The sequence below is a fragment of the Coffea eugenioides genome, chromosome 2, assembly GCF_003713205.1.
Source record: "Coffea eugenioides isolate CCC68of chromosome 2, Ceug_1.0, whole genome shotgun sequence".
In the NCBI taxonomy this organism is placed as follows: Eukaryota; Viridiplantae; Streptophyta; class Magnoliopsida; order Gentianales; family Rubiaceae; genus Coffea; species Coffea eugenioides.
In genome coordinates, this window is record NC_040036.1 from 15627264 (window position 1) to 15641612 (window position 14349).

Below are 14349 nucleotides of genomic sequence, written 5' to 3' on the forward strand. Positions count from 1 at the left end.
TCTTTGTTCCTTTAGATCAATTTTTTTGTCTTTATTTTTGCTAATATATTGAACAAAGAGGAAAATCAGGATCAGGGTTTCTACTAATTTTGCCCTTCCAACATAGTTAACCGCTAAATTTGACAATTACACTAATCCATCCAGCAAAAGTGCAACTAAACTATAACTTGCCAATACTTGTCCCCAAGCGATCTAATTGACCTACTTTAGTTGACTTATGTCAAAATTACTCAAAATTTTTTTAAAGTTAACTACTTTATCTTCTTGTTTTCTTTCCCCTTCCAACCCTTTTCTCCTTTGATAGCTGTCCTCCTATATTGAGTAGATCTCATTGGAATTATTTTGCCCTAGAAAGCAAACAATTGAACTAACCTTTTTTCTTTAAACTTTTTAAGTGGAAATAGCTACTAATTAATACTTCAAAATGTCAATATACTCAATGACAATCAAGACTAATATACTATCTTACATGGAGTGATCATGATGATGCTCATGGAATTCTTTCACCTCTCAAAAACTTTTCTAACCATAGGTTAGAAGCATACATCATAATTCATATGTAGAAAGTATTACTTATAAATCCATGAAATCATAGCAACAGATCAGCATCCACTACTAAATACCCTACCTTGCAACTTGTTATCATCATAACCATCTGAAATATCCCACAAACATTGAACGATCCCCACCCAATTATCACAATACTTCCTAAAAAAGAAAAAAAAAATCACCCAAAAGGGCACTTTTTCATAAAACATCCATTTTCCCAATTGCAAAGCCATTACAAATCTATATTCCTAAAGTAATGATACAGACATACATATCTTACTAAGATATTTCTCATTTAGCTATAAAAACATAAGGTTTGGATAGGAGATTATCTGGAATAATTTTTTTTGAGAAAAATAATGTAATACCTTTTTGATGTGATATATATAAGATAAAAAAATAATTAGAAAATATGTTTATGATGCAAGATGATAAATTTACGTAAATAATTTACTATGCAAACACTATTGACTCTTTACTTGCCGAGAACATTAAGTACGCCAAACACACTTTATTAAGTAAAACTTCATTTAAATCATCAAATCAAGTTTGAAGTAGTATGAAAGTTGAAAGAATTTATCCATATTAATGTGTAATTTTACATATATTCGTACGACATACGTAACTCTATTCTTGTAAGGTTCAACAACATGAAATACGTAGACTCAATTATAACCCGACATATGCTTGTAATGTTCAACAACATAAAATACGTAAAAATCAATTACAACATAAATTTATCATGCAAATCATCATTGAATTCTAAATAAAAAGTTAAATTTTGTAAATTTGTGTCATGATGTCGAAATACATACATACATACATATATATAATCCCTGTTCTCGTATTAATGTTTGATAATGCAAATTAAAACATAGAACCCTGTTGGAACTAAATTATGATATGAAAGTCATGATTCAAGTACCTAAGTACAATATGTTCATATAAAGTTATACGGACACCAAATGGCAAAATTGTAAGAGTGGAAAAAGGAAATTGATGAGTGGACTCAAAGATGCATAATTTAATCCGTCAAAGCTAAGACAAAACGAATGTCATTTTCATCCAGGCTGCTGAGAAATTCCTAGAGGAAGAGAGACATTATCGTGAAATAAGTTATTACAATTAAAAGAAAAAAAAACCCAAATAGGAAACAGAGTCATAAATTTTCCATCTGAAATTCAGTCAATATTCCATTTCACACACAACACACACTCACATACAGCCCTTTTTCTTCCTTTCCGTTCGCTTCTTCTACTTCTCCTCCTTCCACCTACGCGGATTCACAATTACCACCTCACCAAAGAAAAAAAATTAAAACTAAAAAGTCAAATAAAGGCAATAAAGAAAACTTCCTTCTTCCACCATGTCCGTGGAGGCATCAATACAAACACGACCCATTCATTTATTATTTGCTATCCAAACACACACCAAGACACGCTCAAACACACACGGAGACTAATTCTTGAGTACAGCTTTCTTTTGGGTTCTGAAGTTTTGATTTTGATCTTCATACTAGCTTTAAGATTGAAAAGGGTCTCTGAATCTACCAATATTTGTTCATATTTTGGATTATATTGGAAGAAATTCTGGATTTTTTGGTTTATGGCTTCAGCAGCGGTTTTCTCATCATTACGGCGACGGAGGACGCCGTCACTGGAGGCTTTATTGGCGCCGGTGGAGTTGTCCGAGGAGAAATTATTGGTAATTTTGACAGGAATATCATCTGAGCTGATTTCAACATTTTCTTTGAACAACAAGACGATGTCGTTTCAGCGGAAGAATTCGCGGAACCTGGTCAGAAAGATTGAGGTTTTCGCGGTTCTTCTTGAGTGTTTGTTGGATTCTACATCTGGGATTTCATCAATATTGCCTTCTACAGCTGTTTTGTGCTTCAAGGAGTTGTACCTTGTTCTTTACAGGTCCAAGATTCTTCTTGAATATTGCCTGCAATCGAGTAAGTTATGGCTTTTGCTTCAAAACCATTCGATTTCTGGTCATTTCCACGATTTGAGTCAAGAAATTTCCACCCTTTTGGATGTTCTTCCTTTGGATGGATTGAATTTGCCTGATGATGTTGTTGAACAAGTACAATTAATAAAGAAACAGTCAAGAAAGTCTAAATTGTTCATTGATAGAGGTGATGAAACTTTGAGATTGAAACTCTATTCATTCTTGAATGAATTTGAGTGTGGATATATACCTGATCGGTTTCAACTGTACTCATTTTTTGTCGAAAAGTTGGGGATTAGAGATGCTAGGAGTGGTAGAATGGAGATTGAGTTTTTGGAGGAGCAGATTGCAAATCATGATGGGGATATTGAGCCCACAGCTTCTGTATTGAATGGATTTGTGGCCTTGACACGTTATTGTAGGTTTCTGTTGTTTGGATTTGAGGAGGATGAAGTACAAATGAGGATCAGGAAGCATAAGAAACTGAAAAAGGGATTGCTTACTCAAGAGATAGCTGAGACGTTTATTACAATCCCAAAGGACTTTTGCTGTCCCATATCATTAGATTTGATGAGGGATCCTGTGATAATATCAACTGGCCAGACCTATGATCGGAGTTCAATATCAAGATGGATGGAGGAAGGGCATTGTACTTGCCCGAAAACAGGGCAAATGCTTGTTCATACTAAGCTTGTGCCGAATAGGGCACTCAGAAATTTGATCATGCAGTGGTGTTCTGCACATGGATTCCCATGCGATCCACCAGAGCATGGCGATCCTTGTTGTGATATAATTGCAGCTACTTCACCTAGCAAGGCTACAGTTGAAGCCAATAAGGCCACTGCACGTATTCTCATTCAGCAGCTGGCAAATGGATCCGAGGGTGCAAAAACTATTGCTGCACGAGAATTAAGACTGCTAGCGAAAAATGGAAAAGAAAACAGAGCTTATATCGCAGAAGCTGGTGCTATTCCTCACCTGAAAAAGCTGCTTTCTTCTCCTGATGCAGTTGCACAAGAGAATTCTGTGACTGCTATGCTTAATTTGTCAATTTATGATAAGAACAAAAGCAGAATAGTTGATGAAGATGGATGTCTAGAATCTATAGTTCGTGTTCTTAAATTTGGGTGCACTACAGAGGCCAGGGAAAATGCTGCAGCAACTTTATTCAGTCTGTCTGCTGTTCATGACTATAAAAAGAGAATAGCATTAGAAGATGGTGCAGTTGAAGCCTTGGCAGGGCTGTTAAGAGAAGGGACACCCAGAGGAAAGAAGGATGCTGTGACTGCTCTGTTTAATTTGTCTACTCATACAGATAATTGCGTGAGAATGATAGATTCAGGTGCTGTTACTGCTTTAGTTGGAGCCTTGGGATGTGAAGGTGTTGCTGAAGAAGCAGCAGGTGCGTTGGCCCTGATTGTTAGGCAACCAATTGGGGCTGAAGCAGTTGGAAATGAGGAAAAGGCAGTAGCAGGTCTAATTGGAATGATGCGATGTGGGACTCCTAGGGCAAAAGAGAATGCAGTTGCCGCGCTGCTGGAATTATGTCGGAGTGGTGGTTCTGCCGCAGCAGAGAAGGTGTTGAAAGCACCTGCATTGGCGGGTTTGCTTCAAACCTTGCTCTTCACTGGGACAAAGAGAGCAAGAAGAAAAGCTGCATCCCTTGCTAGAGTTTTCCAGAGGTGTGAGAATGCATCGCTGCATTATGGCGGATTGGGAGTAGGGTATGCATTTGCAGGGAACTCTGCAACAAGTAGGGAAATAAGTTTCAGTAGTGAATATGTGATGCCTGTGCCTGTGTCAGTGCCGGTATTGTAGTCATAACTTGTACACTTGTTTTGTTATTCATTTTCTTCCCATTTTTGCCTGTAATATTCAAAATTTTTTTTAAGTTATTAGTGTAAAAAAGTGAAATGAAGTCATAGGAATACAATTATTGATTTACTGAGCAATTCATCTGTTTTGGGCATTTGTTTCTTCATATCTGATCCGGAGTGACCTAGAAACTGAAAATGTTGAATGCTGAGAGTTTATTGGACTAGTACATGATCTTTGAAGACTGAATATCACGATTCTGGTTAAAATGCTGGCAATAATGTGCATTGTGAAAATATGTCCGTAAGGTTGGGAAGAAAAGAAAACTATGGATGCTCAGAGAAGAAAACAACTATTTTCGCTTAGATACGTGTTATGCTTCTTGGAACTCTTTTCGCTAATGACCAACATGGTTACAATAATATTTTGGCTCTATATCCAAGAATTATTAATGTCAGAAGGCGGTGCGTCTTTTGCCTCTATGGTAAGAGATACTAAAGGTACATGGATGGGCCATACTGGGGAGAAAAGGTGAGGCTCTAAGAGGCCAATTACTAGGGAAAGTTGAAAAAGGCGCAATACTTCATGCTTGATTAAGAGTTATTAGGCTTTGTTACATGAGACTAAGCACTGTTACCAAAGTTCCATGTACTTTCAAATTGTCCAACTTGGACGAACTCCTTGGACTTGATCAAAAGGAAACAAAAAAAAAATGAAGGGCAAATAAAGTGGCAAAACATTATTGTCAAACAGGTTCAGCTAAGATGCCAATTCTTGTCAAATCATTGACTGCGCAGATCGCTGTTACATTCTCAAGTGAATGTTCTATAGTGTTCAGAACCTACTGAAAAAAGCTATCAAAACAAAACTCTTTTGTCATTTCAGCTTTTCATTGGATGCTTCAGAAGCGTGGTGGATATTGGTTGCTGTTCTTTAGATGTGCACCCACTGTTAGTTCAAGGAATATGTGCCAGTGGATTGGAGATGGGATCCAACTCCAACCACGCGTCCCTAAAATCATTTTTTTTCTGACGCAGCATTGCTGATGCTATCTCCTCCTTTTAACCTTCTTTTGATCCTTCCTTTCGCCTTCTCACCACTTTTGCTTAGTGGATGCTGCATCTAATGCCTTGACTGAGACTTTCCATGATTTGGGCTGTGATAAGACCAAACTGCGAAACACCTAAACGCGACTTTCTGTTAATGTCTGGTAGGGAAAGGACGGACTTCTTGGTGGGATGGATGTACGTTCATCAGTTCATCTTTAGGTACATAATAGAATGGCATTTTTAGGAAAGTTCTCGGAAAGCCAATGTAGTGGAGTAAAACTAGCATCCCTTGTCTGCGATTGAAGAATATGCAACTTGGATTTGGACCTAAATTAACCAAATCAAGTGGCATGCTAATTATTTCCTTTGAAATTGAACAATGAATATTTTGGTGCTGTAGTCTTTTGTTAACAGTATTCTGGCTCTGTTTGAAACCTATTTCATGAAAACAGAAGCAGAAAGATTTTCTGTTACGTTATGTAATTTCTTGTTTGAGTTAATATCTGTGAATTCATTTTCATTATGAATTATCGAAAGTGAGCTTGTAACCTTTTTTTTTTTTTTTGAATCTCCAAAAATTTCAGCAGCTTCCACAAATATCCATTTTGAAATCAGATTAGAAAACCACTACTACAGGCTGCTGCGTAACCTTTTTTAACCCCTCTAAAATTTAAAGTACTGATATGAAATCCTTTATGCACAAATTATTGCTAGTAGATTTTGTGATATCGGGTTGGTTTTCTGGTCTAAGTTGTGATAAGACTGATATTCATTTCCTTCTTCCTTTGTCCATCTTTGTTGGCTCTCTCTCTCTCTCTCTCTGCATTGTTATGCATTCATATACTGAGAAACATTTTCGACCTTAGTGTCAACATGGTAGCATTAGCTGCTACTGGTGGATTTACTTGTGCTAAAACATGATTTTCGACCTAGATGTCAACATGATAGCATAAGCTGCTGCGGGGTGAATTTGCTTGTGCTGGCAGAGGTTCCCCCGATGACCTCAAACAGGAAAGGTGTGGGGTTCAATAATATTGATACACGCATGGTTTATGTTGTACTAGTAATGGAGCATGTGCTTTGCACGTGAACACGATGCTTCTAGATTTTTTTAAATTTTTTTTTAAAAATCTATTATTTTGAAGTGATAAATGTAATTGAGACAAACAAATGGGATATTTAATATTTATATTATTTTATATTTTTTCTGAACTTAGTTAGCTCTAACCAATATAAATGCATGCAAGCAATAAATCATTCTTTGTTCCAAGAGCACAATATTTTTGTCTTTTGGTTAAATTTAGATTACCTAAATGTTCTTTTTTATGCCATTTGAGTTTAAATTTTTTTATTTTTGAATACTCCCTTTTAAGTCATTCTATGAATTGTTTATCAGTTATAGTGAGGTTTTCTAATTATTATTATTATTATTATTATTTTGTTAACGGTGGATTGTAAAATAATCATTGTAATTATAATAGCATCTAAATATATTGAAATTCTATTCTTCGAATTTAAATAGCTTAAACTTTGAAGAGAAATGTTTTGATTTAGTGAAACTTAATTGTATTTCTCACTGATGACTTGTTTTATGATTATAGAGTTTATATAATTAAAAATTGTTAGACGTTAAGGTTATTTATTATATAATAGTGAAACTGAACTTGGATATATTTTTATTCACCATTGAAGTACTCCTTGAAATTAAAAAAAAAAATTATTTTTTGGCTTAATTCACCGTACCTCAAAGGATGCTTCACCTTTGTAATTATTATTATGATTGGCATTGATGAATATAATATTCATTAATTGTAGTTTAATACTGTTGGTTGTTACAAGAATACGATTTATAAAGTTCATTAAATTTAATTTTTATTGCAATTTAAATAAATAAACTTCCCAACATAAAACTCTTTGCCTACCTTGGTACTCCATTTCCTATTTATATTTTGTATTAAAGTTTTTTACTCAATACTAATATACTCATATTAAAAAGGTGCTCTTGAGGCTTAATTTACTTGTATCCAAAAAATAACAAGACTCGTGGTGCTTTTTAAGAGACTCATAGTACCAATTTATTATGTTTTGTTTCATGTTTGAAGTACTCTCTAAACTTGGATTTTGTAAATAATAGTTGTTCTTCTTTCTTTTGGTAAATAAAAAAAGTAAGGAATCTTTCATTTTTGTAACTGCTAGCATATTTGATATGATTTATTAATAATGAAATGCAATGCAATTTGTCCATTTATTAGAGAGGGATGTAATTTTGGCATCATAAAAACTAAAATAATTTTTTGCTTACACTATTAACTACTAAGATTCACCATATTTTTTTTATAATTTATAATTAAAATTTGTTATTTTTTTGATTTAATTCACTATAACTCAAGGGAATGTTTTTCATTCTTGTAATTGTTGGCATAATTGATATTAATTATTGATTAAATGCAATGAATTGGTTATTCTTTTTTTGGTTTAATTCACCAGAATCACCACAATTCAAGAAATGTTTCTTTGTAACTGTTAGCATAATTCTTATTAATTATTAAGTAAATACAATGTAATTTGTCCATTTATTAGTATCAAGGGTGATACTACTATCACAAAAATTAAGATTAATTTTTAATTACACTCACGATAAAGACTCGTCATACTTTTTATACAGTAATTGATAATGGATATCTGACTGGCATCATTTCTGTTTGTCTGATAACCTTGGTTACCTGTCAAAAAGTTTGTTTGTGTATTCTAAAGAAAAATGACTGACTTGGCTAAACCTGATTAATTGTAGGCGCTTAGATATACATCTCTTCTCGTTAACTGCTAATTGCAGTTTCGTATTTGCCGCTTCATCAACTCCTCTCTTATGTCAACCAGGAGCATCCACTCGAGCGTTGTTAGGACTTAGGAGTATATTCTGCTCTGAACATTCTCTTTCCATTTCCCTGTTTCCCCTGAAAAGAAAACTTATGTTTCAGATACCCTGCTACTTTCTTGAGCTTAATTTCCATTCTTGTGGTATTTGCAGTTTCCATCTGTTCATTGTTTTTTATAGTCTGAGAACCATGAATGACCACATCCTGAGCCATGGAGATTGCGCTGGACGTGGCCAAGGTTAATTTGATTTACTAATGAAAATCACCTCTGCAGCTCTTGTGAAATGTTGTGTACCAGGTAGACGTGGTCATGTAGTCAAAGCATTCCATTTTCTATTGATTTAGCTTGATAAATCACAATCGTAAATTGACATACAACAGCTTCGTAATTCATTAGCTCCAAACATGTCTTCGGGGCAGAGACCGCGGTTATTTTGTGATGCTTCTGGACAGGGAATGCCAGACTTCTTGGCCTGGACTTAATCATTTGGTGGCATTTATGGAACAAGGAACATGGCAGCCTCCATGGTGCTAGGTCATTGTGCTAAAATGCATCCGATTCAAGTGTACTAACATAAACTGTCCATACAAGCATGATCAAGTCTGAAGAGCTAAAAGCCGGTTACCATCTTCCTAGAAGCCCGAGATAGTGATTTACCTTTCCCCTGGGAAGGTAATGATTATGTCCTTCCTAGGAGGGGCTGTCTAGACTTGTATCATGAAGGGAAACCATCACCTCACATGGGAGAGGGAGGCCAATAAGGCTGCAGTTTCAGACTAAGTCCCGTCTTCCTGTCATCTTCATCAATTTCGTACTTGTAGTTTTGGTCAATAGATGAGAAAAATTCCTTTCATGGCATATGTTTTGTGAGTTATCACTAATTCGTTTGTATGATTAGTCATCTGCAATGGAATGCAAATTTTGCTATTGAACTTGTTCGAAAATGCAAGCATATGTTACTTCTTCAAGATTTTCATCTATTTTGTTCTGACCCTGCTAGCTACATCTTCCATATTGGTTATGTGCATATCAAAAGCTGCATCTTAGTTTGTATCGAGTAGAGGGTCAACTGTTTTTCTGGGGGGCTGTAACGGATAAAAGTGCATAGAAAAATGACATAGCATCTACAGAGAGGAAAATTCAAGGTTAGTTTTTAATACATCACATCTCTATTCTCATCCGTGAATACTTGCAAACTTGAGATGTCTTGACAGATTATGACTTCACCCCAGAAAAGCTTTACAATTGTGACTTTCTTTAGGTTCTTCTAATTGATCATTTTCTGAGTGTTTTATCTTGTACTGCAAATTCTTATAGTCGAAGATTTCCTTTAACTTCTGAGTTGAAAATTCTTGTTTTGCTTATGGCGGCATTGGGTTCTCGGGATTTGTATCCAAAAGAAAATTCAACAGCACACAGCAGAGCCAATTTGGAACGCAAGTACGGCTTCTTTGATGCCACTGGGGACATGTATTCCAACCTCTGTTTGTCCTATTCACTTCCATCTCTTTTACGTTTCTGTTTTTTGGTCAATTAGGCAATCTTAGTGATTTTGGCTACTGCTTTGACCAGGTCATCCCCAGGGATAACGTAATTGACAGCCAAAAAACTTTGACAAACAGCATTTTACTTGTCAAAAATCCAAAAAATATATAGGGGATTTCAAAACCTGTCAACTAAGATGGTTTTTTTTTTATTATTTAATAAATCTTTTAAATGGGTATACACCTAAGCTTTAGATGTGTTTAGATGAAAATTGCTTTCCTGACATCAATCCCTTGCCAAAGTGATCTGAGAAAATGACTAAAGGACCTTTCAAGACTTACGACAATTCCATCCCAATGACTGCTACAAGATCATATGGCACCTAAACTTAGCTGGGAAAGTGTAAATAGCTCACAACCAAAACTGTTAGAACCGAACATGGAAGATTAATAACCAAAGGCTTATTATTGGGGGTATAGTAAATTTTTCAATTTTTTCCCCCACAAAATCTGAAAGGATAATAAGGATCCTAGTAATATTTGGAAGTGCAAACTGATTTCAAACAGGAAATTTTCCATTGGCTTAGTCTTATCATCAGTCTGCTAACCAATTTTCATGATAAGAGACCTCAAGAAAGCTATTCTTCCAAACAAAAAAAAGGCTATTTTACTAATAATATAATAGTTATATACATAAGTCACCAGTAGAAAATGGTACAAAAATAATTCTCCTTTTCCATCCCCAGGCAGTTCAATTATCCAGTTTAGTTCATCATAGGACCACAGAATTCATGGCTAGATGGTCTTTCAAAGAAGCTTTGCGATTAGTTTTTCTTGTGATCGTAGTCCTCCAAATAAACTTCCTTTCAACAGAGGTGGTAGCTCAAGAAACAGCAAAAATCTCCACTTCATGGAGAAACAATAACCATTCTGTAGCCAATGTTACCAGAGCCTTACTTTATCCTTACTATACTTTCAATGATTCATCAGGGCCTTTTATGCAAATTATTTTGTTAAAAGAGATAAGGCCCCGGGTTGGTTATGCTTGTGGTTTTGTCTCAAATGGAACAGACGATTCTTTTGTTTTCTCCATCGGAATCGTGCACTATCGTACAGATTTCGTTGGGGTTCATTATTGGTCTGATCTTGATGTAGTTTGGTTTGCAAACAGAAACAAACCTATCCGTGAGAATGGAACTCTACAGTTCCTCCCAGATGGAAATTTGATCTTGAAAGATGCAGATGGAACTCTTGTATGGTCTACCAGTACATCTAATAAGGGTGTTGTGGGCATGAAGGTGATGGAAACCGGTAATCTGGTGCTTCATGATGGGAACAATCAAACTGTTTGGCAGTCTTTTGATCATCCAACAGATACACTTCTTCCAGGGCAGAAACTGGTGGATGGTCAAACTCTTGTGGCTAGATTATCTGAAACTAGTTGGAACGAGGGCAATTACTATCTTTTGGTAAACCATCAAGGTCTATTTGCATTTTACAAGTCTAACTCCCCGCAGATGTACTTCAATTTTTTTATTCGTGGAGAAAGGGAAAGCATTGAAACAAGCTATGTTAAAGCAGTAAATGGTACGCTTGCTCTATACATATCTTCAGCTGAGCCAAATGAACCAGACGCAGTGTTTTCAAAACCATCCAGCATGAAATATATCAGATATGATTATGATGGCCATTTCAGAGTTTATAATGAGGAAAATGGACCTGTTGATCTCTTGGCAGATTTTCTGAGCGAATGTGATTATCCAACCGTTTGTGGCAGTTTGGCTCTATGCTCGGGGGGGCAGTGCTCTTGTCCGTCAGGCTTTGAAAGAAGTGACAACCAAAACAACAGTGGCTGTGTGGAGATAAATCCCACAAAATGTGATGGTCCCCGTTCTCATGGACTACTACATCTTACAGATGTATATTACTTCAATTATGTTGATTTTGATGCTGCAGTCTTGAAAGCGACAGATATTGAGAGCTGCAGGTGGTTATGCTTGAGAAACTGCTCATGCAAAGCAGTTCTCTTTCAGCATTTTTTCAGTAACTTTTCGAGGGGAAACTGCTTCTTACCCTCCCCTGTTCTTTCACTAATAAGTGATGGAAAGCAAAGAAATGATTTTGAATCATCAGCATTCATCAAAATTTCCAATGACATGTCAAATACATCGGGATCTTCTGCATCGTCCAAACGAAAAGGAATTATAGCTGGATTGACTGCAGGAATTTTCTGTTTGTCAGTAGTAATCCTTGGCATCTGCATTGTGCGTAGGAAGAAGCAAAGTACTGAGGAAGACGTTGAGACTTACTGGGAACAGCTATCTGGAATGCCCGTGAGATTTTCTTTTCAGGAGCTACAGGATGCAACTGGAAATTTCTCAAAATTGCTGGGAGAAGGAGGATTCGGCTCAGTTTTTGAAGGAGTTTTGAAAAATGAAGAGAAAATTGCCGTGAAGCAACTCAACAGTTTAGGGCAAGGGAAGAAGGAGTTCCTGGCTGAGGTCCAGACAATTGGAAGCATCCATCATATCAATCTTGTGAGACTGATTGGATTTTGTGTTGAAAACCATCATAGACTTTTAGTCTATGAATTTATGAACAATGGATCACTTGACAAATGGATTTTTAGCAAGGATTCTGTTCAACCTACTCTTGTCTGGCTGACAAGAAGGAATATCATCCATGATATAGCAAAAGGTCTGGCTTACCTTCATGAAGAATGCAGACAAAAAATAGTCCATCTAGATATCAAACCTCAGAACATCCTGTTAGATGAAAATTTATGTGCAAAGGTTTCTGATTTTGGCTTGTCCAAGTCCATTGATAAGGATCAGAATCAAATTGTGACTACATTGAGGGGAACTCCAGGTTATCTGGCACCAGAATGGTTGAGCTCATTTATCACAGAAAAGGCAGATGTCTATAGTTTTGGAGTTGTTGTAATGGAGATCATATGTTTAAGGAAGAATTTTGATATGTCAGAATCTGAGGATCGTGTACATTTGCTTGATCTGTTTAGGAGAAAGGACGAGGAAGATAGGCTGATTGATATGATTGAAAGTAACGATGAAGATACTCGACTAAATATTTCAGACATGATTAGAACAATGAAGCTTGCACTATGGTGTTTACGAAGTGATTTTACCCAGAGGCCATCTATGTCTGCTGTAGTTAAGGTCATGGAGGGTACACTGGACCCCGAAATTAACTTGGAACATCAAACCTTGGACTTTAATCCACTTGCAGCCATCAGAAGAAAGTCTGAATTTGAAACAACAGTATCAGTTCCACCATCAGTACTATCAGGACCAAGGTGAACAAAAAATGTTGCTTCATCTGTTGCTTTACTTGGTTGCCTTTCTTTTCATGTTAGTTCGTAAACGTCTATTTCTTTGTTCTCCTTACCATGTCGTTGACGATTTATATTATGTTAATTGAGGTAAAGTACAACTTGTGAGAGTAATGTAAAGTATGTACAGTTTTGTAACATTCTGTATTATGCTTACCACCTACAAAGGTTTCCATTTGTTAGCATTAATAAATGACTACCTAATGACACCACATGTACCTATATTGTTTCCATTTTCTTATGCTTAATCAAAATTCTTGCCAGTATTCATTCTGTCCGTGCGTTCTCATATTTCTTTTAGAATTGTCGTTTGCTTTCAACATGACCCCATTAATAATATGTAGTTATTAGTGGGTTTTTCCACATCTTGTGACCAGTTACGTGCATTAGGGGATTCTATAATAAGAATACATTAGTTTTTTGTATTAGCTCCTTCATATCATTAGATAAGGTGAGTATAGAACTCCTGTTTAAGCAGTCAGATTTTGCTATCAGAAAGTAAAATCTGAAAACTCCAGTCCTTCTTCATAGTAATGATAGTTGACTTCAGAAACTAATTTATACTCGAAATCTGCAATAATCTGTCACAAAACAATCTCACCGGAAGAATTCTGGCCAACTTTCTAGCCCTTCCTCTTTTGATGAGGTGGTGACTAGCGAGTCTTCCTGTATTTTCAGATCATCAATCTCCTGCTAATAGTCTTTCTCTCTATCTGTAGGGTTTTGCTTCATTAATGTTCCTTTTTCTTATAAATAGATTCTGAACGATGAACTACAATTACATAGATAATACACTTAATTTCTTTTCGCTCCTACAAATGCCACTTGCAAAAATTTCATTGAATGGCTATGTTCCATTCAAAAGTTTCGAAAACAGGAACAGAGCAGAAAGACTTCAAATAGTGTTTTTCAGATTCTTAAAAGATTTTCGATTCAGCTTTCTCGTGGTCCAACCAAAAGCGTCTTCGATTTAAGCAACCCCAAACCAAAAGTCCAACATTAGCAAACTTTTTTTGAGTTTCATTCGTTTATTGTTGGTCCTATCAGATTGTGCAGAAAACAAGCTTGCAAGTACCTTAGGCAGTCTTATTATATTCTGTCACAATTTCACTGATAGGTTTGTCAGTGAGAAGATTTTTTCTTGCAACTGAAAACTTTTCATGAATACAGCTCTAGGTAGAAATTATCGAACTGATGTTTATACAAGAAAGATTAATAGCACCATCTTCCTGAAGTATCAAAAGTTTTGTTTGCTCACCAAGGATTCTCTGAA

The 14349-nt window shown here is 35.9% G+C and overlaps 2 protein-coding genes across 2 annotated transcripts; both read left to right on the forward strand.

Annotated features, from left to right (window-relative positions):
* The first annotated feature begins 1769 nt into the window (after positions 1–1769).
* On the forward strand, positions 1770–4446 carry LOC113763434 (U-box domain-containing protein 17). The gene has a single exon (XM_027307251.1). The coding sequence runs from the start codon at positions 2155–2157 to the stop codon at positions 4318–4320; it is 2166 nt and encodes a 721-aa protein (XP_027163052.1). The 5' UTR covers positions 1770–2154; the 3' UTR covers positions 4321–4446.
* Positions 4447–10518: 6072 nt separating this feature from the next.
* On the forward strand, positions 10519–13205 carry LOC113757784 (G-type lectin S-receptor-like serine/threonine-protein kinase SD2-5). Its single transcript, XM_027300906.1, has one exon. The coding sequence runs from the start codon at positions 10519–10521 to the stop codon at positions 13042–13044; it is 2526 nt and encodes an 841-aa protein (XP_027156707.1). The 3' UTR covers positions 13045–13205.
* The last annotated feature ends 1144 nt before the right edge of the window (positions 13206–14349 follow it).

Bases quoted from the DNA above. Each gene is read 5' to 3' on its own strand.
- LOC113763434 (XM_027307251.1), top strand. From the start codon at position 2,155: ATGGCTTCAGCAGCGGTTTTCTCATCATTACGGCGACGGAGGACGCCG.
- LOC113757784 (XM_027300906.1), top strand. From the start codon at position 10,519: ATGGCTAGATGGTCTTTCAAAGAAGCTTTGCGATTAGTTTTTCTTGTG.